We start from the raw sequence: 27879 nt of genomic DNA, 5'->3' as shown, positions 1-27879 counted from the left end.
TTTCAGAGAGAATGCATTAGCCTGCAACAGTTGTACATAGGGGAGGCCCCTTGAAAGTAAGTAGAGACTGATATTGCCCAGATGGATTTTCTGTAATGAGGGACAAGTTTTGTGTCTACGCTGTTCAATTCAGTGCTCTCTTGGCGGGTGTAGTCACTTGAAATTGAACACAAAATGTGGCTAGTGTACTCCAGGAGATCAATTTTTGTCGACAAATTTTAATTCATTTAAATGTAAATGTTCGCAACTTGCTAGCTGGAGGCCACCCTACAGGACAGCACAGGTATAGATAGACCTGGGCCGGCACACGTGGGGCCTGCGTGCCACAAAAGTCCTTCGGCGCCCAAGGCGCCCACCACTGCAGTCACAGCGACCTCTTCCCTCTACTTGGCCTTAGAAGCATTCTAAACCATGTAAGCCAAAGAAAATAGAATGTCTGAGCAGAATTCTATCTTTCAGGATTCTTAATTTTTAAGTAGCAAGCAACCGAGACAGAAATGGGTAAAGTAGCTTTACGGTTGTAATACAAATAAATAACACAATGATTAATAAATAATATAAGAATAAACTCTGTATTTTGTGTACTCACAACTATTAACCTACTTTGCCTAACCTTTATAAATTAGTTTAAAAAAAGGTTGGGGGTGATTTGGAGGGGTTCATTTACCTGACTTTTTGAGTGGCCTGGTGTCGAAATGATGTGAGTTCAATGTGTTCACATGTTGCTATTAGAAATATGAGTCCCTGTCCTGGTTCTGCTGGGCTCTACACACAGTAATGCTCCCTGCAAATGGTGGCTAGGATAATGCAGTACAGCCCTAGGCTTACCTGTAACTTCTTAACAAGAACAGCTAAACCAAGAACTTGCCCCTCAGTATAGTTCATCAGTTCCCAAGACTAACTCGCTCAAACAGTTGGGGTCAAGTATCATCCTGAATCACTCCCTCACAGAGAGATTGGTTATGCTGGGGTGAGGAGGCCAAGGGCCTGCCTCACTTGCCAGCCTGGATGTTTGGGTGGAGTTTATGGTGGTTCTCAAATGAATTGGACTGAGTATAAAACTGACTAGCATTCATCCTTCCAAAGGGAAGCTCCAGTTGATCCTTTTAACTCAGCTGTTCAAAATTTTCTGTGGGTCTTCACACATGCCCTGGGCCTCTGCTACCTGTACCCAGTTCTGATTTGCCTGCTCATTCTTCAAAAGCCACCTGAGATACTACAATTTATGGGAAGCTTTTCCAAATCCTTTACCTTCCCTACCCAGAAGCAATGATGTGGAAATCTTTTACAATTCAGCTTGCTTCATTTGTCCTTGCTGCCTATAGTTATTCCCATGTAAACGCCGCTTCTCTATAATAATGAAATTTACTGGTGGCAAGATTTGTGGTCTCTATGGAGATCACAGTATTTTTATGTAGTATACTAGTGTCTTTCAAATTTTTTTGGCTATGACCAACTGCCACACAATGTGGAACACACGCACAGCTGAAAAATAAAAATTTGCAATGCCTTTATCATAGATAACGGTTTCTTTCCTATTCTATTTATTTTATTTTTAAATGCTGGCTACAACAGAGCAGCTTCATATCACATCTCTCATTTTGTGAAACATCATTGGGGATTATTATGCAATGATCTCATGAGTTGAATGTTTGCCAGAGAAATGCACTGGGAACTTTGTGATATAAATCATGTTTTGGGAATAAAGAATATAATATCAAGAGAAGCATAATGATTACTTCATTAATGATAACAGTATTTGTCTATTTCCTAAACTTTGCCACTCTACAGTAAAACACTGGTAAACAAGAGAGCAGCCAATTACATTGCCATTGTAGTATAGTTGATCATGAATTAATGGGTAGTCTATAAATTTTTAGATTACCACCGGCAAGAATAATATTTAAATATGTAGGCACTTTAAATATGTTTATTAAACATGCATTTGAAGGTCATTGAGGTTAACAGCTAATTAGATTTACAGGTGGTAAGAGATAATATGAGTAAGTATATGATAAATGCTTTTTAAGCATCTTGCTGTGTTATTGATTCCATACAACAACCCTTGAAATACATTGCATCATTTCTTTCCAGTTTTATAGACAAGGGAACAAAGAGAAGTTAGTAATTGCCCTCAGTCTCATTTTACTTATATGAGCAGTAATACAATGCCAGGTTTGAAAAAAGGAAGTTTTATTTCACAACCTGGCCTTTCAACTCCTGTGTTTTGTACGTAAGTAAGTGGTATCCAGTATCATTGAAGAAGACAGTTTTGCTGAAGTGAAGCACCATGTTGATTGATCCTAGTAAAAGTAGTGAATTGTAACAATTTAGATTGCACCCATTATAATTTAACTTCAGTCCAATGATAAGTAATGTTAAACTACTTTAGAAATTACAGATGAGTTTGGGTTATTCTTTATAAGTCCAACTACTACTGCTACTACTACAGACATTTTCCATTGAAAGAAAATTACTTAAAAACACAAACTGATGTATTCTTTCTGCATGTATTTAAACTTCTTTTAAAAAATAATCTCTTCCAGAAATAAAAAATTATCATTTTAAGTTGATCTTGCAAATATGTTTGCCACAAATACGAACTAATATATTGATCGATGACAGAATTCTGAGAGACTTTAAATGTAAAATTAGTGTCCAAATATGATACTTTGTAGTTACTATATAAGAAAATATTATTTTCCCAACATGTTAGATTTCTATAGGGATACAGATAAACTTATGGAAATGTAAGAACTAAGAATTAAGATATACTTTATGTGTGCCTTAAATATTCCATATAGAATCTATTTTACTTTTAAAATATATCATTTTTATTATATAGTTATAAGAAAAAATATATGCAGAATATTCTCCCAGCTTTAAAAAATCTTTCTTAGAGACACAGCTATTATGTTCTCCATTATCATTACATATACATACATATAAAATAATTTCCTGTGGATTCATTACTAGGATAATGTTTATCTTTTTTGAAGAATTAATGTGATTATTTACTGCAACTATACAATTCTTTTTTAAAAATTTTCTGCCCTGTCTGGCATAGCTCAGTGGATTGAGCATGGGCTGCGAACCAAAGGGTCATGGGTTCTATTCCCAGTCAGGGCACATGCCTGGGTTGCAGGCCAGGTCCCCAGTGGGGGCCACGTGAGAGGCAACCACACATTGATGTTTCTCTTCCTCTCTTTCTTCTTCCCTTCTCCTCTCTAAGAATAAATAAATAAAATTTTTTAAAAATCTAAAAAAAATTTTTTCTTCTCTGTTAGAAACTAAGCTATCCATTTGCTTGGTTGAAGTAATTATTCTTAGCCTACTCAGAGATTTTCCTAACTTGTATTTTATTAAAAACCATAGATCATACTTTTTTATTAAAAAGGAATCTATGTAATTATTTAAAAACATATCAAAGAAGTAGAAACAAAATTAACTTCTGTGTTGGCACTATTAAGTATAACATTCAAGTATAAATCTCCAATGTCACAGTAATGGGCATATACTAATTTATTATACAGCTGTACTCTAATTTCTCTATTTTTGGACACTTAAAGTATTTCTAGTGTCTCCTATTTAAAAATTTGCACAGTAAACATAAAAGTTGTTTTTATTTTGGGCAAATTGCTTATTGTTCCCACAGGATAGATTTCTAGTGGTATGTTTTCTGGTTCAAACTCGGTCTGCTCTATAAAATATTTTTCGCTCTCCACCCCCAACTGCAGTGAATAAAAAGATGTCAGTATTCCTGGAACCTAACCTATCATGGGTTTAATAAATCCTTATTTTAAACAGTTTTCCGGTTTAATTTATGCCATTTCTTGAGAGCATCTTCAAATTCCTTTAAACGTGGCATAACATAAAGAATTAAACTAGAAAATGGCCATTAGGAGGAGAGGAAAAGAAATTAAAGTAATGGGCATGCATGGTATTTCTTGAGTGCACAAAGGTTTTTAAAGTCCTTTAGTTTTATAAACAAAAAATAAAGGCTAGAATATTAAGGGAAGTCTTAGTGAAGTGAACTGGTTCACAATATATCTTGAGCAATGGCTAGGTCAAGAGTTAGGGAAAGGAAAAAGGCCAAGACATAAAGAGTGAGCATCTGAAAGTGGAGGACCTCTTTTGGACAGCAGTGAGAGAAATTTTTGCTAGCTAGGGTAATGCCAGATTATGAAAGCCCATGCAAGATCCAATTTGCAGAAATTCACTTTCTTCTGAAATCTGGTATAAAAAAAAAACGATCAAAGAAGTCAGTGTAATATATTTTTATGTGTGAGATTAACAGGAAACAATGAAAGCTTTAGAAAGATATATCTGGGTTATTGTGTGCCAATCTGAACAAAAGAAGAGAATGGAAAACAGGTTAGCTACCTAGCTTTTGTAAAAATTAACATTCAGAGGGCTTCTAAATGTATCTGAGTTCACAGTAAACAACAGAGGTGGAATTCTAGTTCTAGTCTTTCTGACACCACATGCATGTGTGTAACCACAGCACGGAGATTTCACTAGAGACAGAATGATAAAAACCAATGGATGTGAAGGTGTCGCCGAAGGTAATTCCTTCCAGCTTCGGAAAAAAGTTGATGAATTGTGTTTTGATTATACTGATGAAAAATAAGAGTGAGACATACAAAGTAAAAGATAAACAGACTGAAAGTTTGGAATTGGAAGTCTTCTTGGAGTCACATCAGAAACAGAGAGGTTCAGAAGTCTTTGAGTCCTTTAGAAGAGAAAGGTGGGTGTGTGGGGCGAGGGCAGCAGAGGGAGAAGGAGAGTGGATGTGAACATGAGTGTTTAGAGCAGGGCGTCAAACTCATTTCACCGGGGGCCACCTCAGCCTTGCGGTTGCCTTCAAAGGGCTGAAAAAATTTTAGGACTGTATAAATGTAATAACTCCTTAACTGTTAAGGAGTTGAAATTACATTCAGCCCTTTGAATGCAATGGTGAGGCTGGTGTGGCCCCTGCTGAAAATGAGTTTGACACCCCTGGTTTAGAGAATTGGAGACAAGAGAAGTCTCAAGGAGGATTCCAGGGTAGGAATGAAGATCAGTAGGTGGAGAGTTCAATGAAGGAAGGTTCTGTGCTACAAAAGGTAAAAAGGGAAATGAAATTTTGCATATTTCAAGGAGAGGTGTTGGAAAGATCATAATAGCGTTCACTTGTTTAAAAACAAGTAAGTCATAAAATCCAAAGGTGGTACTGGGTAAATCCCAGAGGTGACTGACAGGAGACACAGGAAAGTATTTAGTAAGAGAAGGATTGAGATGCCCCACATGAGGGAACACTGACTGCTAGGGGGCTTCTCTCCATTCAGGTGCAGATTCCAAGAGGAGAAAGTGAACAAGGAAAATCAGGAAGTTTAGTTCACAGGGAACTTTTGAATTTAAAAAGAATCTCAGTAGGTTGAGGTTGAAACTTCAGGTTGATTTAAAGGAAATAATTTTTAAACTTGGGGGTAGAAGTTACATTAAAATGCGTGATATAAAAATTGTATATGCCTAATTTATAATTAGAAGGAATTCAGACAGGTGATTAGTAAGATACTACATGCAGTCTGCCTTTCGGCTACTTCACAGAATGAAGATAGCAAAGGAGGAAAATATTGGGAAGACCAGTTCTTACATTTTGTCGTTCTCAGAGTTTCATGAGTAGTCTTCTACTGTAAACTCTTCTGAAGAGATGGATGTCAAAGTGGCCCCTCTCTATTTTGCTGAATGGGATGGGAAAGAAGGGAAATCTGAACAATTATTTATCCCTTCTCTCTTTTTGAGCACATAGAGCTGATTAAGAAACAGTCTTTGCTTTCAGAGTGTTTGTTTTTAATAGACTTTGCTCAGCCTCTTAAAGGAAGGATCTCTTAATCTCCCATTTACCAAGCTCCCTCTATAATGCTTTCAACTTAAAATCAATCCCTCTCCTTAAAAAAAGAATTAAAAAGAAATAAAATGTATTTAAAAATTTCTAGTTTTTATCCTCTTGTCAAACTTTGAGTCTATTCCATCATCACTTTGGCGATGGCGTTCAGGATAATGAGTATTGTGGGTCCATTCTGCATTAGTTATTCTGCTAGGTTATGGTGTTAAAGAAATACGCATATCTGGTTCAGCAGTTTTTCTCTTCTGTGACAGCGTTTTCAAGGGATACCAATGGTTTACAAATCCCAAATCAATGGAGTTTTCTAAGGTTTCCTTTCTCTTTACCCCCTATGTCTTTTGACCCCATTGACCAACTCTTCCTCCTTTAAACTTGAACTTTATGTGCTGCGCTTCCATTTGTCAGCTTCTCCTCTCTAACTTCCACTAATGTATCTGTTACATCTGCAGCCCAGGAAACACAACATTTCAAAGTTCATTTGTCTCTTCTTAGCATGTTGTTCCATCATATTGGTTTTCCCATGTTTTAGTGATCGTCATTATCTTACAGGCTTTGATTCTAGTTCTTGTTCATTCTCATCAGTAGGTAGCTCTGATGGTTGGGGTCGACCCAGTGACTTCCTCATTCACATGGTGATCAGACTTAGCAGGACCATCTTCCTTGTTTTACGTTCCTTTTTATTTGTGATCTAAATCCATATCTGTAATGTTCAACCCTTACACAGAATGCAGGCTCACATTTACAAGATGTCCTGCAGTTATTTTAACCTACCTGGTTTAAAAGTTGACCCTCCCAGCTTCCACCTCAAGACTTGCTTTTTCACAGTTCCGTTAATACCTCTCCCCTGTGCAGGCAGGTCAGATCGCTGGATTCCACTTTGGCTCCATCATCATCTCTTTCCTCTAGTCCAGTCCGTCATCAAGTTAAGACCTTTTCCCCGTCAGCTCTTTTTCCTTTTTAAAGTAGGAATCATCATTTTAGATGTCTTTTCTTACATAGTGCCTAGAATACAACCTTGCACAGAGCAAACACTCAGTAATTATTTGTTAAGAGGAGTGCCTCATTCTTCTTTTTCTCTAACTGCTATTAATACTTGTTCAGAAACGCTGAGGCCTAACTGAAGCCAATAAAAGGAGAATCAGAGCAGCAGTCCCTTTTCTCCACTCCTAGCTCAAGTGCAACATTTAAGCCACCTGAAATAGAATAGACTGGTTAGAAAAACAAAGTTGTTCTTTGAGCCCCTGTAGAACATAAATTCAGTGAAAATCTGATCAAACCACAACTCTAATTAAGGGTTTTAGCTGCCAAATAATATGTTCTGGTTAAAGCCAAGTTAGCATTATGGAGTGTTTCATGAATAACAGCAAATGCTTTATACTTTGCTGTTGATTTTCTCATGGGAAACTCATGTAAAGGAGAGTGATACCTCCCTGTTGACTTTAACTTTTAGAAATGCAAAGCATGCTGAAATTGTACATAATTCTCTTCTAAAGAAAAGGAAATAGCATTTCAATGGTTTTCCTCAGTGTCTTATTGAGTTATGGTGGGGCACAATTATGTCTGTTAAATTGATTTACCAGATGGAAGGTTACATTTTATATTTAGTTGATTAAGTTGTAGAAGATGGAATTGCATCTCATACCATAAAGATCATATGTAAAAGCAAAAATATTTTAATTAACTACAGTTTGAAAATGGCTAATTAGAGCTTTAAACTTTCTTCCCCTCCTGTTACTTACATTGCACTAAAATGTGAAATTGTTCTTAGGAATGGGCCTTATCATACATTTATTTGGCTTAATAACTTAATATCTCAAATGGAATCTGTTTTTTAAAAAAGTAAAACGGTCCCACTTGACTGAGTTTTGGAAATTGCTTGCTTATTGTGGCTATTTAATAGATCTTAGCATTTTAGGGTCAAAGTAAATGATCCTTAACTTACACCCTTATGGAACTTAAGCCAAAAAATTTAAAAGAAAACATAAATTTTTCTTTTTTTCTCCTTTGGATCTTTTTACAAGTAAGCAAATATATTATAGTTCCTTTGGCTTTTATAGAAAATTATATATGATAAGGCGGTAAATAGTAAATACAGTAGTACTTTTGCTAATAAGTGATGGACATATATCATTAATAGTTTTCTTTGGTAACCTACTTTCTTATCCAAAGATAATTCAATAAACATACAGCACAGTAAAACCTGATCTTGTCAGAACTGGAATTTCAGAATATTTGGGTTTGCAAAGCAACACCAACCTTGGAATTCATTAGACTGTTTCTATGGCTGTGTCATAAATCACCACAAACTTAGTTGCTTAAAATAACACATGTTTATTCCCTTATGGTACTAGAGGTCAGAAGGCCAAAATGGGTCTCTCCGGGCTGAAATCGAGGTGTCAGCAGGGCTGGGGTCCTTTTTGGAGGCTCCAGGGTGATTCCATTTCCTTGTCAGTTCCGCCTTCCGGGGCCTGCCCGCATTCTCTTGTGCACTCCCTTCCACCCTCCCAACCAGTGCCTGGTTAGTTGAATCTTTCTCATCTGTGTCACTCTACCCCTCTTAGGCCTCTCTCTTCCATATTTTTAAAGGATCCTTGTGATTATATTGGACCAATCTGGATAATGTGCAGTAGTATGTTCCGGGAAAGAGAGTGAGTGACTGCTTTTGCCTGGCTGTGCACTGGGCAAGTCAGGAGAAAGCAAAAGAAACAGGCAAAGCTAGAATGATGTTTGTAGTTTCACGGGAATGAACAGAAAACTTTCAGATAAACATTAGAGACAAAAAAGTTGCAAGTCCATACATTTAGAAAAAAGTCTTAAGGCAGTTAAATTAGACAGTGATTTGCCATATTTAGTGCATGTCATTTCATCCAGTACTTCTGAACTCTTTAAAACAGGGTAAAGGACATCACTGTCCACGTTTGCAGGCATGAAAATCGAGGCACAGGAACAGTGGATGATACTGTACCCCAGCCAGTTTATCAAAACTGGAAGACGAATCCAGACGCTCATGAATGTAACCAGTGAAGTTCACGCTGAGAACCCAAATAAGTCCAATAAAGGTTAAATTTATGCCGATACCCAGGGAGTTCTCAGGAGACAGATACTCATTTTCTGAATGAGAACCTGTGAGCTGGCCCATCACGTGTCTCTGTCAAGCTCGGGGCTGCCCAAGGGCAGCTCTCAGCCGCCAAGGTGGTCCACACCTGGTCATGGAATCCGTTCACACCTGTGTTTATCCGTGTAGCTCTGCAGTGTCTGTGTAGAAAGTATGTTAAAGAGGTCTACACCCACAAATAATACTGTTCATGGCATTTCCATTTCAAAGGGTACGTAAAGGATATATCCAATAGAGGGTGAATTAAAACTGTAAAATATATGGTGTACTTTTTTTCACGCATAGATAGGAATCAGTTCATTACTAAAAGATTTATAGAGTTGAGTAATTCTGAATTTTTATTTAGAAGTATAGAATTTTAGAACTAAAGAGAATGATTGGCAAAGATAGAAATGTATCTATAAATTCAGACTTCCCCCAAAGCAGTACATTATTTAAGTTGTAAAATATTACCTCAGAAGTAACACTGCATTATAATCCCATAGGATTCAGGCCAAAAAAACACATTTTAGAGAGTAAATTGAAGAAAAATGAAACTTGCTCTTAATCTAGTTTGTTTTATTGAAGTGATCATTCCAAAGGTTGCTATATTTTTGAAGTGTAGATCTTCCAAACTTATGTTTACTAAGGTAAGCATATACTTTATATTTGAAAAATTAAAACAAATAAAGGAATTAACATATAAATGTATTCTAGACTGCATGGGATATGGATTTCCTTGACTCCCAAACATGGCAATTTTGATGCTTGCCAGAAAAATGAAATTCCTTCTCCATTCCACGTCTGCTGTACCTCTTGCCATACATTCAACATCAAGAAATTCTTAGAAATTAGAGAATTTGAAGTTCAGCCAGTTCTCTTCTCAACATTTGAAACCCAGCCTTTGGATGTAAGTTTTCTTTCATGCATGGATACATGCAAGCATGCATTTATTCATTCAGCAGCTGTTTATCGACACCCATCCAGAGTGTGTGTAGTCAGCAACTACTAAGAGTAGACAGAAAATTAACTATTTCATTCGCTGCTCTGTGCTGTACGTGTGGTAAAAGATGTGCAGCGAGACAGTGCGGGTCAGAACCCTATGGCAGTGGTCTGAGGTTAGGAAGTGGTGGTGGCCAGTGTAGGGCTGTGTAAAAATTCAAAACAAAACTTGACTTCATAGTTTGAAGTTAAAGTATGAGTTAAAGTATAAATGCAGGAAGTGGCCAATAAAATCTGTATCACAGGAGGGCTTTTTATTTAAATGGGAAAGATCTGAGCATGTCTACATGCTGAGGAGAAAGCCAGAAGAGAGAGGAAGTTTGGAGTTTGAAGCTACAGATTGAAGAGCCTTTGTTAATATTGCATAATGCGGCTAAATTTTGCTTGTTACATAATATATCTTTGAAGCCTTACCTTCCACTCAGAATCCCTTCCCTACCCTGCCAGCATGTTTCATCTTCATTCCTTGAATTTGCCAGCCCCTTCCTCTGGACCAGTGGTTCCCTCTACATAGAACTGTACTCCCCCACACCCACCTCTGTGGGGCTGAGTCCCACCACGCCCCTGGGATCTCCCCTCAAGGCCAGCGAATCTCTATCTTACAGCTGCAGCACTCTGCTTATGCCAGTCACATGGCATTGACCACAGTCAGCGCGTTACTCGTTGTTGCTAGACCTTGAATAGCTGGGTCAAAAAAATTCTCTGCTCAGCATTAACACTGCCCTTCTCTCGGTCATTGATTCATTCATTGACTACGTAACTAATGGGTTCATTCTATCTAGTGGTCCCTGTAAAAGGGCCATAAATAATGGGAATATGACATGTTCTCACCTATTCCCAGTTTTCACGGAAATTACCACCTTGGTTCTCAATATTGTCATTTAATAGCTCTTGAATGAGTTGAATTAAACAATGGAACCAACACATAGAAAGTTTCAATCTTGATGAAATATCCATCACACAGTATAATTTCTTTCTGTCCAGAATCATAGTTTTTGATTAAAGTATCTTATCTGTTAAAAATAATAATGAGTACTTTAAATGTCATAAAAATCCTAAGAAAATAATTAATTCCTCTTCCATTTGTCCTGGTATTTAAGAAAAAAGCATTGAGTAGTAGTACATGCGTTCATTCATTCATTCACTAAACTTTTACTGACTCCTGACCAAGCCGCCCGGAGCAGCAGGCGGTCTGGAGACACACTGGGGAGGACACGGGATCCAGCACGGAGCGCCGCTCTGAGATTGCAGAAATGGCGTGCCAGGCACGTGCCTTTGGGCTTTGGAGCCCCTGCCCTGGCTCCTGAAAGGAGATGTCCATGTGCACCAAGAGGACACCCAGAGGACACCACCGCCCACTCTAGACCACACCCTTGTGACCCAGGACATCACACTGGGTCCTCAGGCTGCTCTGAGCTGCTTCCCAAGACTCCTCAGTACTCTGCCCTGCATGCCCATTGGTAGTTTTCTCTAATCATAAGAACGTGGTGGTAACTGTCATTTTCCCATTGAGGAACCTAAGAATTAAAATCCCATTTAGACTGATGGAAGGAAATACTCATAAACACACACAAATAGATTCACAGTCGTAGGTGCCACTGTGCTGTCCTTCAAAGCAAAATATTGCAGATGAGCTAAATGTTTAACATTATCGCATGCTGAAACACAATATTGTGCACTCACATGTGCATGTGGCATAATGATATGTGGTATATGCACATAGTGTATTTTTAAAAGAATATATAATTGCTCAGGGAAGATTCATAATAAAATTTTAAGTGAAAGACAGTAAATGGAATCATTTTAAAGAATGTATAGTTACCTGGGAAAAGACTAATAATACATTCTTAAGTGAACGGATAGGATATAGTCATAAATATAATGATCCTCATTTTCAAATACTTTTATGTACAAAACACAAAAGAAACATTTTAACAGTGTACACATAAGTTGTCATGTTTCTAAAGATGTTGAACATGTATGAGTTACATAATCAGAAGCAAGCAATAAATGTCACTATAAAGTAAACACTTCAGAAGAACACAATATAAATTGAGTAATGTCAGTAACATTACTAATACATGTTATGAAAAAGAGTAATTCTCTTTTAACAAATGGATGTAATTGGTATATTCTCAATAATAAATGGGTAGATCTCTACAGTAGTATTTCTGAATCAAAAAGAATAATACTGTAATTTGTCCAGGAAATTGAATCTGTATATTACTAGAAGCTATAATTCCCAAAGAAATTAATTTTGTTCTTCAATATCAAAATGTATAAAATCTGACTTATAACAGTGAGAGTCACATTATCCAAGCCAAGAAAGACCATAAGTTGTGTTAAACTTATTTCATCCTTCTGAATGCTAATTTTGAAAACACATAACCTTTGTTCAGTTATGAACTTTGAAAATTAGAGTAACCGGTATCTTTAGATCAATTTGATTAGAGAATTTACTGTCTCCCCAAAGCGTCTTTTCATAACTGTTAGGGTTATATGATCGAACAGTATACACCTGACGTGGATTGCCACAGTGCTAGCCTAAAACAGAGAAGCAACTTGGACAGTGACTGTACCAGGAAACATAATCTTTATAAAGGACGTTCAGAGGAGAGAGAATGGGGGATAGATTTTGCGTGCTTGGTCCTGAGTGACAGTGTGAGAATATGGCAGCTCCTAAGGCAGCCCCGTGGGTGGGAGTAGCCGGGGAAGTCCGGGAGAGAAAGAGGATGTGTACCGGATAAAGCACCGCATATCCGGTATAGCCCAGAAGAACAGACAATGCCAGACCAGGCAGCTGAGGCTGGGGGCGGCAGCATGAGCTACCCAGATGATTATAGGGTAAAGGTGCACTGCAGGTGGAATGGAAGAATATTGGAAATACCCATTAATGTAAAGATAGATTAGTTCTTAGTCTTGATTCATATCACTGGTCTTAATTAATAATGTTATTAACCATGGCTCCATGGAAGCTTGTTCCTTTTCTCCTTATGGCCATATCCAGTGAGACTGAAGAACTTCTCTATAATGCAGTAGGTGGTATTTAATTTTTGTCTAAGTTCTGGTGTAAAGAATATTCATAATTTAGGATTAAAACAAAGACAAACACAGTAAGTAATCATTCTTAGTAGATGGCCATGTATTTACAACATAGGACTAAACAGGGTAGAAATTATAAACAGGAAAGTTAAAAAAGTGAGGGAAATATGTAAAGTCAATTATTAACCAAAAATGTCTTTTAAATAATCAGAGAGAAGATTGGAAAAGGACTACAGTCACTTTTGTTGTTGTTATAGGTACCATTGCGGTAGGCAGAGGGAAGCACTTGTAGCCTTCTAACCTTGTTGTCTTTTCATTTTAGTTGTTTCATTTTAATATAAGTCCCTTGATCTTACATGTGGGCTGCATTAAACACTCACCTATCAAACATCTATCTATTGAATGACTGAATTTCTGACAGCCAGTGGAGCTAGCCCCTTTGTGCCACCCCTGTAGCCTTCCACCAAAGTGCTTGGAAGGCGTTGCTGCCGTGCGGTAATAGATGATGAAATGCCTCATGGAGGTGCAGCAACTCCCCCAGGGTTGCAGTTAGTACATGGCAAAGTTAGCATTGACCTCTGAGTCTGGTTTGTTTGTGTGAGAGGCCTCCTTGCTTCCACAGAAGATAGTTTCCATGTCTGTATGTGTGTGCACATGTGTGAAAATGACACTCTCATGCACCAATCTCCGTGAAATGCCTGGGCCTTGTTACTTACTGTGCCTTGGAGTAGGCTTTATACTTTACAATTTACTTGCTATTGTTATTCTCATACCCTGTCACACCTAAGTTAATTAATTCTGCGCCATGGCACCTGATCAGTATTGGAAGAAAAATTTGAAATAAATTGAGCTTTTGAGGCTTCTTCATGTGTTTTCTGTTCTCTTTTGTCCACTTTTTCTATTATGTAAAAGGAGAAAAAAGTTTCTAGTTCTGTCCTCTATATTAATATTGATTGTTTTATTTAAATAATGACAATTAATTTTTCATGCAAGGTTTCCATCTCAGCCGACAAGTGCATTTAGATGGGTACACACACTGGAAAGCTAGTTTCTGTTTCTGTGATTAATTGAGATGCAGAAAGTGATGGGCATGTGGTAAAAATAGAAATGCAATTAGTGCAGCTGGGCATGAAACACGTTCTAACACAAGCAGAATGTCTCCCCGGTTAGTGGTCTCTTTCTGGGCCCTGGAGGATTTGCATTCCATTAGTAAATCACTGGAATGGAAATCTTTGGACTTTAGAGAGGCCAGAACATTAAAAAAAGATGGAATTAACTTTAACTGCAAACTGAGTCAGCACAACCACTCATTAATTTGGCTGCTTGGGTATGTATCATGCTGAGCTTTGGTGTGTGGGCTTCTGAAACGTTAGCAGTGAGTTTCTAAAGCGTTGCAAGGACCAACTGATGGTTATCATTCCAACCTTCACCCTCGCCACTGATACTCTAATATCTCTGTGACTCAAACCAGTGTTGAAATGTAGGCAAAAGTTTTTGCTAAAACCAATAGCTGTGGATCTTTACTTAGAAAAGTTATATATAGCGTATGTTAAGAAAATTAATTTATGTTGCACTTTATAGACTATATCAATAACTCTTCATGTTAAGAAGTTATGTCCACAATTGATATAGAAAAAAAAATCACAATGACTCACATATTATCCTTCCAAATTGAGAAAGTACATCTTTCTATGTATCTCTATAACCAATAGAAGTTGGCTAACTTTGTTTTCTTTAGAAATAACAGTGGTATTATAAATGTTTTTAAATAAATTTCTGAGGGTGAAATGTATTGAAATATTTTGTATTTTCAAGCTACCTGTACCACTCCCTGATTTCTGACAATCTTCCTTTTCTGCCCCTATTCTGTTCCTTATCCTCTGAGACTCTCTGATAGATATCACCTCCTTTGATCACCCCAGTGTGGGACAATTCTTAATAACTGCCATTCACTGATGGCTTACCCCACGGTTTCTCACACTTGGAAATAAGGGCATTTGGGTCCATAGAATTCCTTGTTGTGAGGGCTGTACTGGGCATTGTAGGATGTTTAGAAAGATTGCTGGCCCTCTGTCCACTAGATTCCAGTAGCAACTCTGCATATGACACTCAAAAATACCTCCAGACCAAACCAAACAAGACATGACGAAAACTCCAGACATGGCCAAATGTCCCTTGATGTCAAAATCTTCCCTGCTTGAGAACCACTAGTTTATCTTCTACTGGACATTGTTTCATTTGATTTTATCATAACTTTGCAAAATCTGTAGGACTGTGTTCATCAGAGTCCTGGCAGGAAACAGAACCTACACAGTATGGGTCACAGAATTGTGTGATGCTCAGGGGTGTTGAGGAGCCCAGAAAATAGCAACAGCAGGAAGCCATTCCCTCCCCCAGGGCTGAAGCAGTAAGGAGAGGAAATCGAGTCCCGCAGTGCTGGAGCCATGGACCAGAGGGCCTCCGGAGGGTGAAGGAGGAAAACAGAAAGCTGTAGCCAGTGATGTGATACTGAGGCAGAGAGCTCAGAGGATACCCCAGCCCCACCCTCCTCCTTAATCCTTGGATCACTCTCTAGTCCTAGCAGTAGCTTGAGCCAGAATGAGATTCCACCAGGAGTGGAGTGATGCAACCCTAGGATTCAGCCTCCATGGGCTCAGATACGGACAGAAAATAGAATCTGTTGGGAGAAATAGGGAAAAGAATTATCCCCAATTTTAACATGGGAAACTGTGGTTTACAGATACAGAGTAAGTTGTCCAAGGTCAAGTGCTAGTGCATGGGGCAGGCATTTATACGCACATCTATTGATGTGCACTACAAAGATATCCCTCAAGCTAATTTGCGTGAATAAACTGGCTTTCTCAGTTGAGACTGTGAATTACTCAAGGTTATTGATTTTAGTGGCTGGCAGATGCAAGAGGAGAACCCAGTTCTCATTCCTAATCTGGTGTTCACTTCTCTTCTGTTTGGACCCATGGAAAGAACTTTAAGAGCTGTCTGTCAATCCAGCCCACTCTCAAACAGCAAACGTAGGAATGAAAGCTGTCTGCCAACCCGAAAAGCTTGTGGAAGCCTAGGTTTTGTGTAGAATGTTTCAGTGGCATAGGCTGTTTTTCCAAGCCATTGGCACAGTTCTGTCTTGGTTTTTGGAATCTGCTCCAGCCCCTGTAGTGGGTTAGGTGAGGGAGGAAGCCCGGAATGAGAACTAGGGGGTTGGGGCCCAGTCCTGGCTTTCATTCCTGGGCAGTAGTAGCAATAATAAAAATTCTACAAACCTTTCCTTTTTGTTTTCATTCACCCAGATCCTCACAGTTACTCTCAGGTATCTAATCAGGTGGTCAGAGCCCTGGGACATAAACAAAGAAGGTGTTAGATGTTCTTGTTTTCCAAATGCAGGGTCACGCTCAGAAAGCACTAGCGTCTCATGGAAGACCCCACAGCTGGCAAGTGGTGGCATGTGGCCTCAGTTCCACACCTTCCCACTGAAAGCGCAGTGCCTCTTCTGCTCCACCCTTCGCAGGGATTAATCAGTGGATTTGCTCCCTCTGGACAGGCAATCTATGGCAGTCTATATGATGAACTCTCATGTTTAATCCATTAGGGTTCATCGCGAAGTCATGCCTGGATCCAACTCTGGGAGCCTGATCTTTGTCCTAGGGATTAAGCAAGGCTACAGCAGATACGGATATAGCTGGGGATTTCTCATTTTTCTCTTTCTAGGTTTTAGATAAACATATTTATTAGTTATAGCTTTTCAGAGACAAATTGATGTGATTAGGGGAATTTTTAAATAAATATATACAGCCCTGGCTGGCGTAGCTCAGTGGATTGAGCGCGGGCTGCGAACCAAAGTGTCTTGGTTTTCCCAGGTTCGATTCCCAGTCAGGGCACATGCCTGGGTTGTAGGCCCGGGCCCCCAGCAACCACACATGGATGTTTCTCTCTCTCTCTCTTTCTTCCTCCTTTCCCTCTCTAAAATAAATAAATGAAATCTCTAAAAAAATAAATATATACATAGGAAAAAAGTCTAAATTAATACATTCCCATTTTCTGTCTTTAATCATAGGTGAATTGGATGCTAGTAATTCTGATTCAGACTTCTACGCTAATATAAAGTGGGCTGAACTCCTGGAAGGTCTGCCAGGAACTTTAATCCTTCCCCCAAACTGTTTACCCTTTTTGCTTGAAAGTGGGTGCCCAGGAAGTGATACGTTCCAGGGGTGTAGTCCCTGGGTTTTCTGCTCTGCATCCTAATATCTGCCCTTCCCCCATTTTCTACTTTTACTGTATGTTCAGGACCCCACCTTTTCACTTCATAAAATATTTTCAGGCATACAATAAGTCTTAGAAAGTAAAAAATTAACTTGTTTTATTTTTTGTAACTGAATATTTCCTTCACATTCTTGTTTCACCTGGCCAGCTCCATGAAAGCTGGAATGCAAGTGTTCTCAGCACAAAGAGAAGCTGCAGAGAGGTGGAGTGAGAACAGAGACAGAAACTTAAGTAGAGATATTTGAAGTTTAAAAGCACAATAAATAAAGAGATAAATAAAATATCAAGTTCTACTTTTGATACTTTTTGTAGTCTGACAAAATATAAAATTCCTTCAAAGAAAGTGTTTTCACCGACCAAAAGTTCTACCTAAATTATAACATTGTGTCTGACACAGAAGATTAGCAATTCTCCAAGGGAAAATTGTTACGATTTTTATGGTGTTCAGACATAAATAAAGGAGTAGACTACCCGATTCCAGATCCCAGCTTCATCCCATTTTACCTACGTGACCTTGGGCAAGTTACTTACCCTCGCCCTATGTTTTGGTGCCTCATTGATATATTATAATCGAAGTATAAATAGAGTCCATGCCATATGGAGTTTTATGGTTACACAGGTTAATATTGACAAAGTGTTTAGAACAGTAGTGGAAGATAGAAATCATGATATAAATGTTCTTATCAGAAACATCCTTTCCACCACCATCATCATCATCATCATTATCACCATCATCATTGTCACTGATTTCTACTACACAGAAATTTAATCCAACATTTCCATTCTTCTAAATATAATTACTTAGAATCCTAATAAGTAATGACTACAAAGCATCACTATTTAGAATAATTTAATCAAATATCTATCTATCTATCTATCTATCTAATGTGCATTTGTATTTTGGAACACATAACCTAACTCATAACTGTCCTACTCTAAGACTTGGCCGCCCCTCCTTTGTGGTTCCTTGCATGCTCAGTGTACAGAAAGTTTTATTCAAAGTGATTCTACTTGGTTTGGTGTTATTATGGTGAGTATATTTTCCCAGGATTTCTGGTTAGAAACTTCTGACAAAGAAACATTCCGGAAGTCAGAATTCGACATAAATTACATGCTACCGAGGTGTCTTCTTATTACCAGAAGTCAGGCCAGAGTCTTTAAGATCACATCAGGGTACTGCTTTTGTGGCTATTGAGTTTCACCCTTGAGAAAATTAAACGGACTGACGATGAGGGCATAATAAATCTTACCCTGACCCAAACGTATATAGTGATTAAATTTCCCACTAACAATCCAATGCTGTAGAAAACTTACGTTTTAACTCCTCTTTTCACTTAACATTTAGAGAAGTGTAAAAGCATTTCACACATTTCATGACAATAATTACTCTATTTGTCTGTTTAATTCACGGTCGATGCCTTATTTACATGCTTCGGGTTTTCATTTGAGATAAGGGACCAAGTAAAGGGTGAGCCACTTTTTATACACAGGAGCAACTGGCTCTCTATTTTTAATTTTTATCTATTTTCTTTGTCTCAATCCCCAGCCTCTGAGCCCAACTTGAAGGTGCGGTCCAGGTTAAAACAGAAAGTGGCAGAGAGGAGAAGCAGCCCCTTACTCAGGCGGAAGGATGGAAATGTTGTCACTTCATTCAAGAAGCGAGTGTTTGAGGTGACAGGTAATTGAGGACTGGGCAGATACACACTAAAAAAATGCTGGTAGTAGGAATGAAAAAAATTAGTTTAGAATACATATGCCTGTTGCACATTAAAAGTTATTTTGAGGAGGAACCTTTCTTGAAAGAAGATTCTATTGAAAACGCACGAGTAGGTCAGTAAACCCTGCCATGCATTCACCAACCGGGTTAAACAGGAAATGAAGGGAAAACAGAAATATGTGTCAGTCTAGGCATAACTGGGGAAGCCAGGGCTCACCTTCATCTTTCCAGAAACAGGCAGGCCATTTGGGGAATGCCAACCAGGAGGATATAACTTTTAATGAAATGTGATGAGGAATGAGCAGAGGGGGGTCTGAGAGGAGCACTCCCCCCCGCTCTCAGACGTGCAGGTACAAAATACATCTGGGAAAATGAAACTACATGGAGCAGCAAACCTTGACTTTTCAACAAATTTACAGAACTCATAAATGACTTTATGTGTTTACTAGTGAACTGGGACTTATGGCAGGAGAGGGGATACATTGCCTTTTATGAAGGGAAAGAATCTGTCATATTCACTAGTCTCAAATGGAAGAGTTCTTATTTTTTTAGCTGCCCAGTTAGTAGTGGGGTGAACAGGTTAGGAAATTCAACCTGATGTCTTACAAAGCCCCCGAGTCCCAGTTGTACCTGGTCTGAAATTAGAGAAGACCTGTGGATACAAGACCCAAAAAGGCTAGCCAAAACAATAATACCGACCACTGTTTATCGAGTACCTACTTCAAGCTACACATTTGTGACTGGTCATTTCCTTTGCTTGCATCAATAAAGTGGTGATCTACTACCATTTTCTCTATTCTCAACGAAAAATGTGTTTATAACAATGTAGTCAGTTGATATATTATTTCTCCAAGACCAGCTCTCATCTTTAGCAGATTAAAAAAAATATTTGTTTTCTATATCTCCTTTGGCAATGATGGTGTCTAGTTTGGGGGTTAATATATTGTGGAAGTACAGAATACTAATGGAAAAGACTAGTTTGACAGGTTATATAGGGTGGAAAAGTTTAGTCTCCCAATCAATCCTGACAGATTAATATGTTTATCTGAAGAAAAGTGTTAGTGGGGAAAGTTTTCCTTGAGGGATACAAATATTACATAAATGGAAATTATTTTACTAGAGTTTACGTTTATTTTACAATGTCAAATACAATCACTAATTTAGGCTGAGCAAATTCTAAATTAAGAATTAATAGAGTTTTTCATAATAGAGGTCCTTGGGGGGGTGCAGAGTTGGGGAGTGAACCTGTTTTAGTGAATACAAAGAATAATGAGCATGTCAATCGTCTCCTATAAATAGATATAGGTAATTTTTCTAATTGGAGAGAGTAAGCTCTTTTGTAATAGAAAAACTTGAAGTAAATAGAAATCCATATAGATTGCTTTTTTTTTCGCTTTAGCATCTTATCATCTAACGTCATATTTATTTATCCCAATGTTCTTTTTCTGTTTTCCAATTAATTTCTTTTCTTGATCATAACTTTTCTCCACAGTCACATTTTCTTTCTTAACAAATTGGAATTTAATTTAATACTGATCTGAGTTATGATTGATTCCCATTTATGAGGGTTACAATTTGCTGGAGTTTTACTCACATGTCTTTACTTTTGAAATGTCATGTTTCTCTCTTCTTAATTTTGTAAGGTAATGACCCCCTTTTCTGAGGACATAATGTGTATTCAGAGAGGCCTGTCATTTATTAGACACACACTTGTGGTCAGTGAGTGGGGCTGTGTGGGGCTCCGGCAGGTGTTTTAACTGGATTGTTGTATTTATTCTAAATGTGTTTGGAGACTGCAAACCACAGGACTCACAGCTTCCTTCACCCGTCCTTCTTGTCCTTTCTCTGCCAGTTCTCGTGTCATTTGGATGAGCTCTGTTTGGGTCCTAATGCTAATTATTTTTGCAGTCCAGCAGGAGCCATGGTAGCATTGCAGCTCTTGAGTTGCCACTTTAGCATTTCTGCTCCACTTCTGTGTGTCTCTTCTCCAGTTCATAGGCCAAGGTCAGCTCTTTGGCACCGGAACCATGTCTTTGCTCCTGGTAGCTGGCACGGGAACCACTTGCCATCTTCCTCTTTTTCAAGTTCAAGTTTTCTGCCCTTCTCCCCACCAAAGCCTTGTTAGTGTTTAGTTCTGAGCCTTGACACCTCCCTGTGCCCAGGGTGCCCTCTCCTCCAATCTCCTCTTCTCCATTGTCCCTATTTCCTGAGCTCTTAGTAAAGTCCCAATTGTAGGGTCTTCTTTCCTGAGATTTTTCTCAGTGTTCCCAGAAAATCAGTTGCTACCTCTCCTCGCAGACTCTTTCCAGTGGGAAGTTGCAGGATGGTGTTCCAGTATTTGCCGCCTTGAATTCTAGGGCTCATCACAGTGATTTCTACATAAGGAAATCCTTCTGACTCTCACATTTGATAATATAGATAATATAATTTTAAAATGACAAGACAGAATGTTCAAAATAATAGCTTAGCTTTTTTGTTGCCATTTTTTTAAAGACAGGATATGGGAATGAGATATCAATGAAAAATCAGCACTTAGTCATACAGGAAAGACGAGAGTTAGGAGTCTGGGGGGAATAGAAGCTCCTAGGAGAGTTTCTTTGAAAACGTGCATTTTCTTTTAAAGAAAAGTAACTAAGAAAGAGGCAAAGGTAAAAAAGCAGATTAAGCAAAATGTTTGCAAGATATATAGACAGAAAGTGAGCACGATGTGTTTGAAATGTTATGATACCCAAGACTTGGTGAAATGCACAGTAAGGAGGGGCAGGATCAGAGTTCTGTCATCCGTCTCTTGTGCTTTCCATTGGCAGGGTACCTCTGTGTGGAGAAATCTTTGTAGTGGGAAGCTGAAATCAGAGGTTTACCAAGGGAGGTTGAGCAAGTATTGCCTGCCCGTTGGGAGCTCCTTCTCCCTGGGGGGGCAGGTGGTGAAGAGCCAGGCTTTGATCTTAGAGGTGGGGCTGGCCCTGCCAGGAGAGAGGTGGGGGAAGAGGGGAATGAGAAGTGGGAAAGTGGCCCCTAACATGGAGGAGGCGATTTGGACTTGAGTGCAGAGCACAGGAAGGACGATAACAGGAAATCACTGTAGCCTCCTTTAGGAAACTGAGGAATGTGAACTGCACTATTCAAAATGCAGCGCTACTATCAGAGGGCCCTAAAAGGAAGCCTGAAGGTCATTAGAGAAGTCAGACTTACGCGTGTCTGCACCCAGATGAGGCTTGGACTTCTGGACTTTCGTGTTGCTGTAGAAGTGCATTCTGGAACTTGCTGCCCTCCCTCTGACCTTAGAGTTTCATCAACCAGTCTTGACCAGACCATTTTGAACCAGCCCTGGGAAGGAGCCAATCGGACCAGTTTCTCTGGTTCTGGCTTGTGGTTTGTGCCTTTGTAAGCTCTGGCTATCTTCGTCTTCTCTGGGGCATGGTTGGGGTCTTCCTCTGAATCTGTGTCTCCAAGATTCATATGTTTTTTAGATTCCAAATAAACTTCAAAACTCTTTTACAGTTTCAGACCTTTATCAGTGGGTAGGAACGTGGTGAAACTGGTCCCACTGTGATCCTTCTCACTGGTAACAGTGGCAGGGGTGTCCAACCCGTGGCCTACGGGCTCTGAATGTGGCCCAACACAGCATCATACATTTATTTAGAACCTTTTTTTTTTGCTCATCAGTTTTTGTTAGTGTCTGTGTATTTAACGTGCGGTCCGAGATAACTCTCCGTCTTCCAGTGTGGCCCAGAGATGCCAATAAATAGGAGATGCCTGGTAGAGGAACATTTTGAGAGACCACTGTAGCCACTCAGAAATAGTAGGAGACTTTTGCTAGAGTCCCTGAGAGAAAATAAGTGTCGAAGGCTTAAACTGAAATGATGGTGGTCAGAGGTAGGTGAGAGATGATGTAAAGAACAAAACAAACTGACCTAGTAACTGACTAGGTTTGGGGTAAAGAGGGAAGTGAGAGTGACTCTAACATTAGCGATAAACAGATAAGCAGAGTACATGGAATACTGGCATACACTGAATTTGATTCACATATAAAGAGAGGTTAAGAATGTCCAGCATCCCAAAGGGATTCAGGCTGGGATTTATGAGAGGTAATGGCAAGAAATATGACTTTCATGAGAGTACTCTGCCTAGAGTTGATAGTGGATGTCACAATGTTGAATGATTTTGACAAGGGAGGGAGAAAAGGGATAAGGCTACAAGCTTAGGCGAAATATTCCCAATATTTTTCACCATTCTTTTTATTATTATCTGAAATGGAACTTGTCATTCAGTTGGGGGGTGAAAACAATGTTCAATGCTGTATATGCCTTAGAGAATAATTAGAGTTCCATTTTTATGTGTTTCCTGAATATATTTATACTTCACGATGTTTTTCAGAATCCTCTGTCAGTAGCGGTTCTCCAGGGTCTGGTCCAAGTTCCCCGAACAATGGGCCAGCTGGAAATGTTACTGAAAATGAGACTTCGGTTTTGCCACCGACTCCTCATCCTGAGGTAAGACTCTCATTATTTTGGTTCTTTTAAAAATGAGACCTTCTTTGATGAGCCCCCCCCAAAACAAAGTGATATTTCTAAATTGAAGTTTAGTGCTAACTGTTCTTAGTGATTTTTCTGATAAATTTATAATGTGTGGAACTGAGTAAACTCGATCTTGTTTACAACACTTGGATATTAATCAGATTTGAAAATACTGAAGTGCAATCCTCAACACACACACACAGTAATGCTGAGTATAAACTGCCCAGTTGTACAGCTCAGTGGTCCTTCTGCTTGTTTCTTGGTTATTCTGATGGGAATAGGCCCATCGGTAGGTATAAAAGCAACCTCCTGCAAACCTCAAAGAAGAACAGTGTAGAAAGGTAGGTTTTATTCACTTGACCTGAAGAATGACGAAAAAAGAATTGGAGTATTATAGTTGAGAAACAATGTGCTCCACAGAGCAAACATTTACTGAGGACCTACTGTGTGCCAGTCATTTTGCCTGGCGTGGGGTCATAAAGATGAATAAGATACCGACTGTGTCCTTCAAGAATGAAATATTAAAGGAAATTGGTTCTAAACAACCTCATCATTTTATTGTGATTATATGCAATCAACTTTATTAACCTTTGTTTTTCAATGCATGATTTACTGAAACCAGTGATAATAAGAATAGAAGACAGTGAGTTAGGAGACAGCAAGAATTTGTCTGTGTAGTTTCTGTATTAGGCTAAGCTATGGCAACAGTCTAGAAATAGATACTCTTATGGAATCAGCTGTTTTGAAGTCATCACCCATTGGATGAAATTCTTGATTTTTCTTTTCTGTCATTATAATGCCTCCTAGCCACGCATTGCTCTATGCAGGGAAACCTGGTGCAGTACCTCCTCGTTTGTAAGTGTGCCGTGCTTCTTCCCTTGTGTTTTATGCAGTCATGGTCCCTTGGGGCTGGAATAGACCGATCAGATCTCTGATTCTTGCATCGCCTGAATAGCTTTTCTGATATGAATAACAGTTATCCAACTTCTACTAGAACGCTCCTGCTGAACAGGGAACCCGCTTCACTGTCGCCCGAGACAACGCTGTGGAGTTGGTACAAGGAGCGTGACGGATAGAAATGTCTTCTGTGCCTTATGGCACAATCTGTGTCTCTGTAATTTTGTGCACACATGCACATACATTTATAATACATTGTTTATAAATCATAAAATTATTAGGCCAAAATATAATAGAAAGTAGAAACCCAGAACTTGTCCATGATAAGGGAAGGACTGAAGCCAGCAAAGCCACTTTTGCCGTGAGGACAAGTGTGTACCTGAGTTTTAGTTTTCAGGGCCGCACAAAACTCAGGAGGTAGAAAGTCAAGGCCAGCACTGACCAAGGATGCCCATCTAATAGGACACCCTCCACAGTTTAAGCTGGGATCCCAAAGGCCCCTGTCGGTGCTACACTGACACCCCCACCCCCAGAGGTGTCCTGCTGGGTCCCGCAGTGAGGCTGAGTCTGTCCCTTAGAAGTGGTAACCAGAAGCTAATCTTTGCATGGAGATGTAGCCTAAATGCCCATAACCTCAGACTGTTAATTGGTTTAAAGCGGCCAGGTTTGTAGTTCCCCAGAGTTTCTGGAGAAAGCAAATATAAACCCTCTCTAGGGAAATACACTTTATTCGAGATTTCAAAAATTTTCCTCAAATTTCCAAGGAGAATGAGCAGAGTAGATAGATGTTCTGTTGCTCATGACTGTCTTTTTATTTGAAGAATAGCAATTCCGGCCTTTACATCATCTCCAGGTCCTTCATCTATTTCTTATTACCGTATTGTTGCTCCTCTTTCTCTTTTTTTGTTACCTGTTCTAAAACATTACTCCTGCTGGAATAAACACCTCGAGTATATTCGTGGCCACAGATGTAAGTGGGACTCTTAGACTATTGGTTATAGGTATTATGTTTATTAGCACAAAAATATCTACAGCTTTGGTCAGTTTTCTGCAACCCTTCAGTCAATTTACAGGAAAAGAATGACTTGCTAACAATTATTTCTTAAAAACTTTAGTTTTCCATTTGAACTCACTTTAAAGAATGCGGTAGCAGGAATGCTGGGAGGCTTTAAACTGTTTGGCTCTGGGTGAATTTTGTGTCCTTGGAAAATGAAAACGACACAGTAAACTACGTTACACAGCATGCATGACTCTTGGAAATTCACTGTTAGTGTGGAAAGGTGCAGAAGGCCAGTCTCCAACATGATAGTATTTTATAGGTTCAGAAAGAGCAGCACACTATTTGATCAGGAAACCATATGTAGTAAAAGTATATTTTTAAAAGGCAAGGGAATGATGAACACAAAATTTAGCATGGTTGGGCGAGGAAGGGGAATTAGTGACATGGCTGGTTACTGAAGAGGAAGATACACATATTCATTCATTATAAACATGCACATAATATGCATACAGAATTTAGTACAGCATAAAGGAACAATCAAGCAATATTACATACTCATGTGATTGGAAATAAATGGAAAAGGTGAGATTTTCCCCTGAACTTCAAGCTTTTCATGACCTGTTAAATTAAAATCAGTGTCCCAGGTTGTAACTCTAAAGATCCAGTCTTTAAATTTCAAAATGTATACAGTAGAGAATAAAAATGAAAGGGATTTGCTTATGTTATGTAGTCTGTTTTATATTCCCCAAAGGTTTGCTGTCACAAATAATTGTTTAGATGCCCAAGATTTTCACTCATTGTCGAACATATTCTGTAACCACAGACTTTCCTTACACTCCCACCATTAAAAACAAAACAAAACAAAGCAAGACAAAGCAAAACAAAACAAAACCAAAAAACCAGAAGGAAATGTGATTTAATGGAGTTTGAAAGAGTAGAGGTATTTATTTCTCCAGGTCAGTGACAGGACATTCACCTCCAAAGCTGGAAAGACTAGTTCAAAAGCAAGCAATGACCTCATAATGAATTAATTGTGTGCCTGAACTATGAACCCAGAGGCCAGGTGGGCAGACCTTTATGCACTGATGGGTAGCCTCTCCGTGGCCCAGAACAAAAAAATCCAGCCCTGATGGCTAACATGTGGTTTTCTGCTGCATTGCATTTACAGAGGTCTGCAGTGTAATTCACACCGGAGAGGCGAGGAGACAGCACCAGTCAGACTGAAACGCCTAGCAAATAACATCCTAGCTCAGCAACACTCAGCGCCGCCACTTAACCTAGAGAAAAGATGAAAAAAAAAATACTTTCAGTCAGTTCTTGCTTAACAATCATTTTGAATTTGGTATGATTGTAAAAGACATCTCAGATGAATAGTAACATGCAATTGCTTATGAACAAATACTTGGCAAGTATGAACAATTTACCTCCTGCACTACACTTGCAAAAACCGAGTTAGTCGCATGCTTCGCCGTTTACCAGAGAGGCTTATTCTACCATCTTTGCCTAAGCACCATGGGCGAGGTTTCCTTTTAAAATGGTGGAACGGGGCTCATTTGAATGGATTCTTTATTCTGTGACCTGTGAGCAGAAAAGCTGGTCACCTAATTCTTTCAGAGCCCCTGGAAATCAATGGGGTTCTGCCTTCTTCTGCCTTTCGGAAATAGAGCAGTAAGTCTGTATATCAGGCTGATCTTGAAACTCAGGCAAAAAGAGAATTTTCTGTCTTGTAATTCACATGGCCTGCATAATGCAGATAAGGTTAAGCCAAGAGTAGGAGGAGAATTTACTCGTAAGTCCAGAATAAGGAAGCAACATAGTGAATTCAAATATATGGGTCTTCTGTTCAGAAGGCTTCCCGGGTTCCTGGCTTCAAAACCAACCACTTTGTTGTCATTGGCGAAGTCCGTACACTTGCCTTGAACCTCAGATCTAGTGGAAGGTGGTACTGCCTACCCCTACAGGCCTTCTCGGGAGGAATCAGTGGTGGTAAGGCAGGTGGCAAATTGGAAGTGTGAAGCAAGTTCATTTTTCTGTTGTAGTTATCGGTACTGACTCCTATTAGGGAAAGCTCATTAGCATGTTTGTCTTCCAGCCAGCAAATGTCATGTGAGAATGAGTCTCCATCTGCTCTGACCACTTCTGTTCCATTTCTTCTATTTCTCACATATGCTCCATCCCAAACTCAGACTGTTGGAGCTACTTCCTTTACTCATTTGCAAACATAGTTGCGGAGCTGAAACCTAAGGAGTTTCTCTTTCCAACTGCAGTCAGAGATGTCTTTACCTATCTGGTTACTTTATTGTTAATACTGTGGGCTTGTGGGTTCAAATGTGTTTCCATGAATATCAACACCATTCTTTCAGAGTCCTAGATTTATTTGATAGCTATTTTAACAGTAGCCAAGCAGCTGGTTTATTTCTAGTTGAACATTAGTGGCTGGCTCCGCTGTGC

General features: G+C 39.1%; 1 protein-coding gene across 4 annotated transcripts in view; it reads left to right on the top strand.

The window, feature by feature from the left end:
* Window positions 1–27879, top strand: part of HDAC9 (histone deacetylase 9) — an 825092-nt gene that overhangs the window by 461389 nt on the left and 335824 nt on the right. For 2 of the 4 annotated variants that reach the window (XM_036010543.1, XM_028525363.2), the window contains exons 8-9: window positions 18844–18975; window positions 23392–23507. In XM_036010543.1, coding sequence (XP_035866436.1) covers window positions 18844–18975; window positions 23392–23507 — 248 coding nt within the window. The remainder of the gene's footprint in view (window positions 1–18843; window positions 18976–23391; window positions 23508–27879) is intronic. The other 2 variants (XM_028525366.2, XM_028525365.2) reach the window with 1 other exon arrangement.

The sequence above is a fragment of the Phyllostomus discolor genome, chromosome 10 (assembly GCF_004126475.2).
Source record: "Phyllostomus discolor isolate MPI-MPIP mPhyDis1 chromosome 10, mPhyDis1.pri.v3, whole genome shotgun sequence".
In the NCBI taxonomy this organism is placed as follows: domain Eukaryota; kingdom Metazoa; phylum Chordata; class Mammalia; order Chiroptera; family Phyllostomidae; genus Phyllostomus; species Phyllostomus discolor.
Note: the sequence above shows the minus strand (reverse complement) of the source record. Positions and strands in the feature narration are given on the sequence as shown.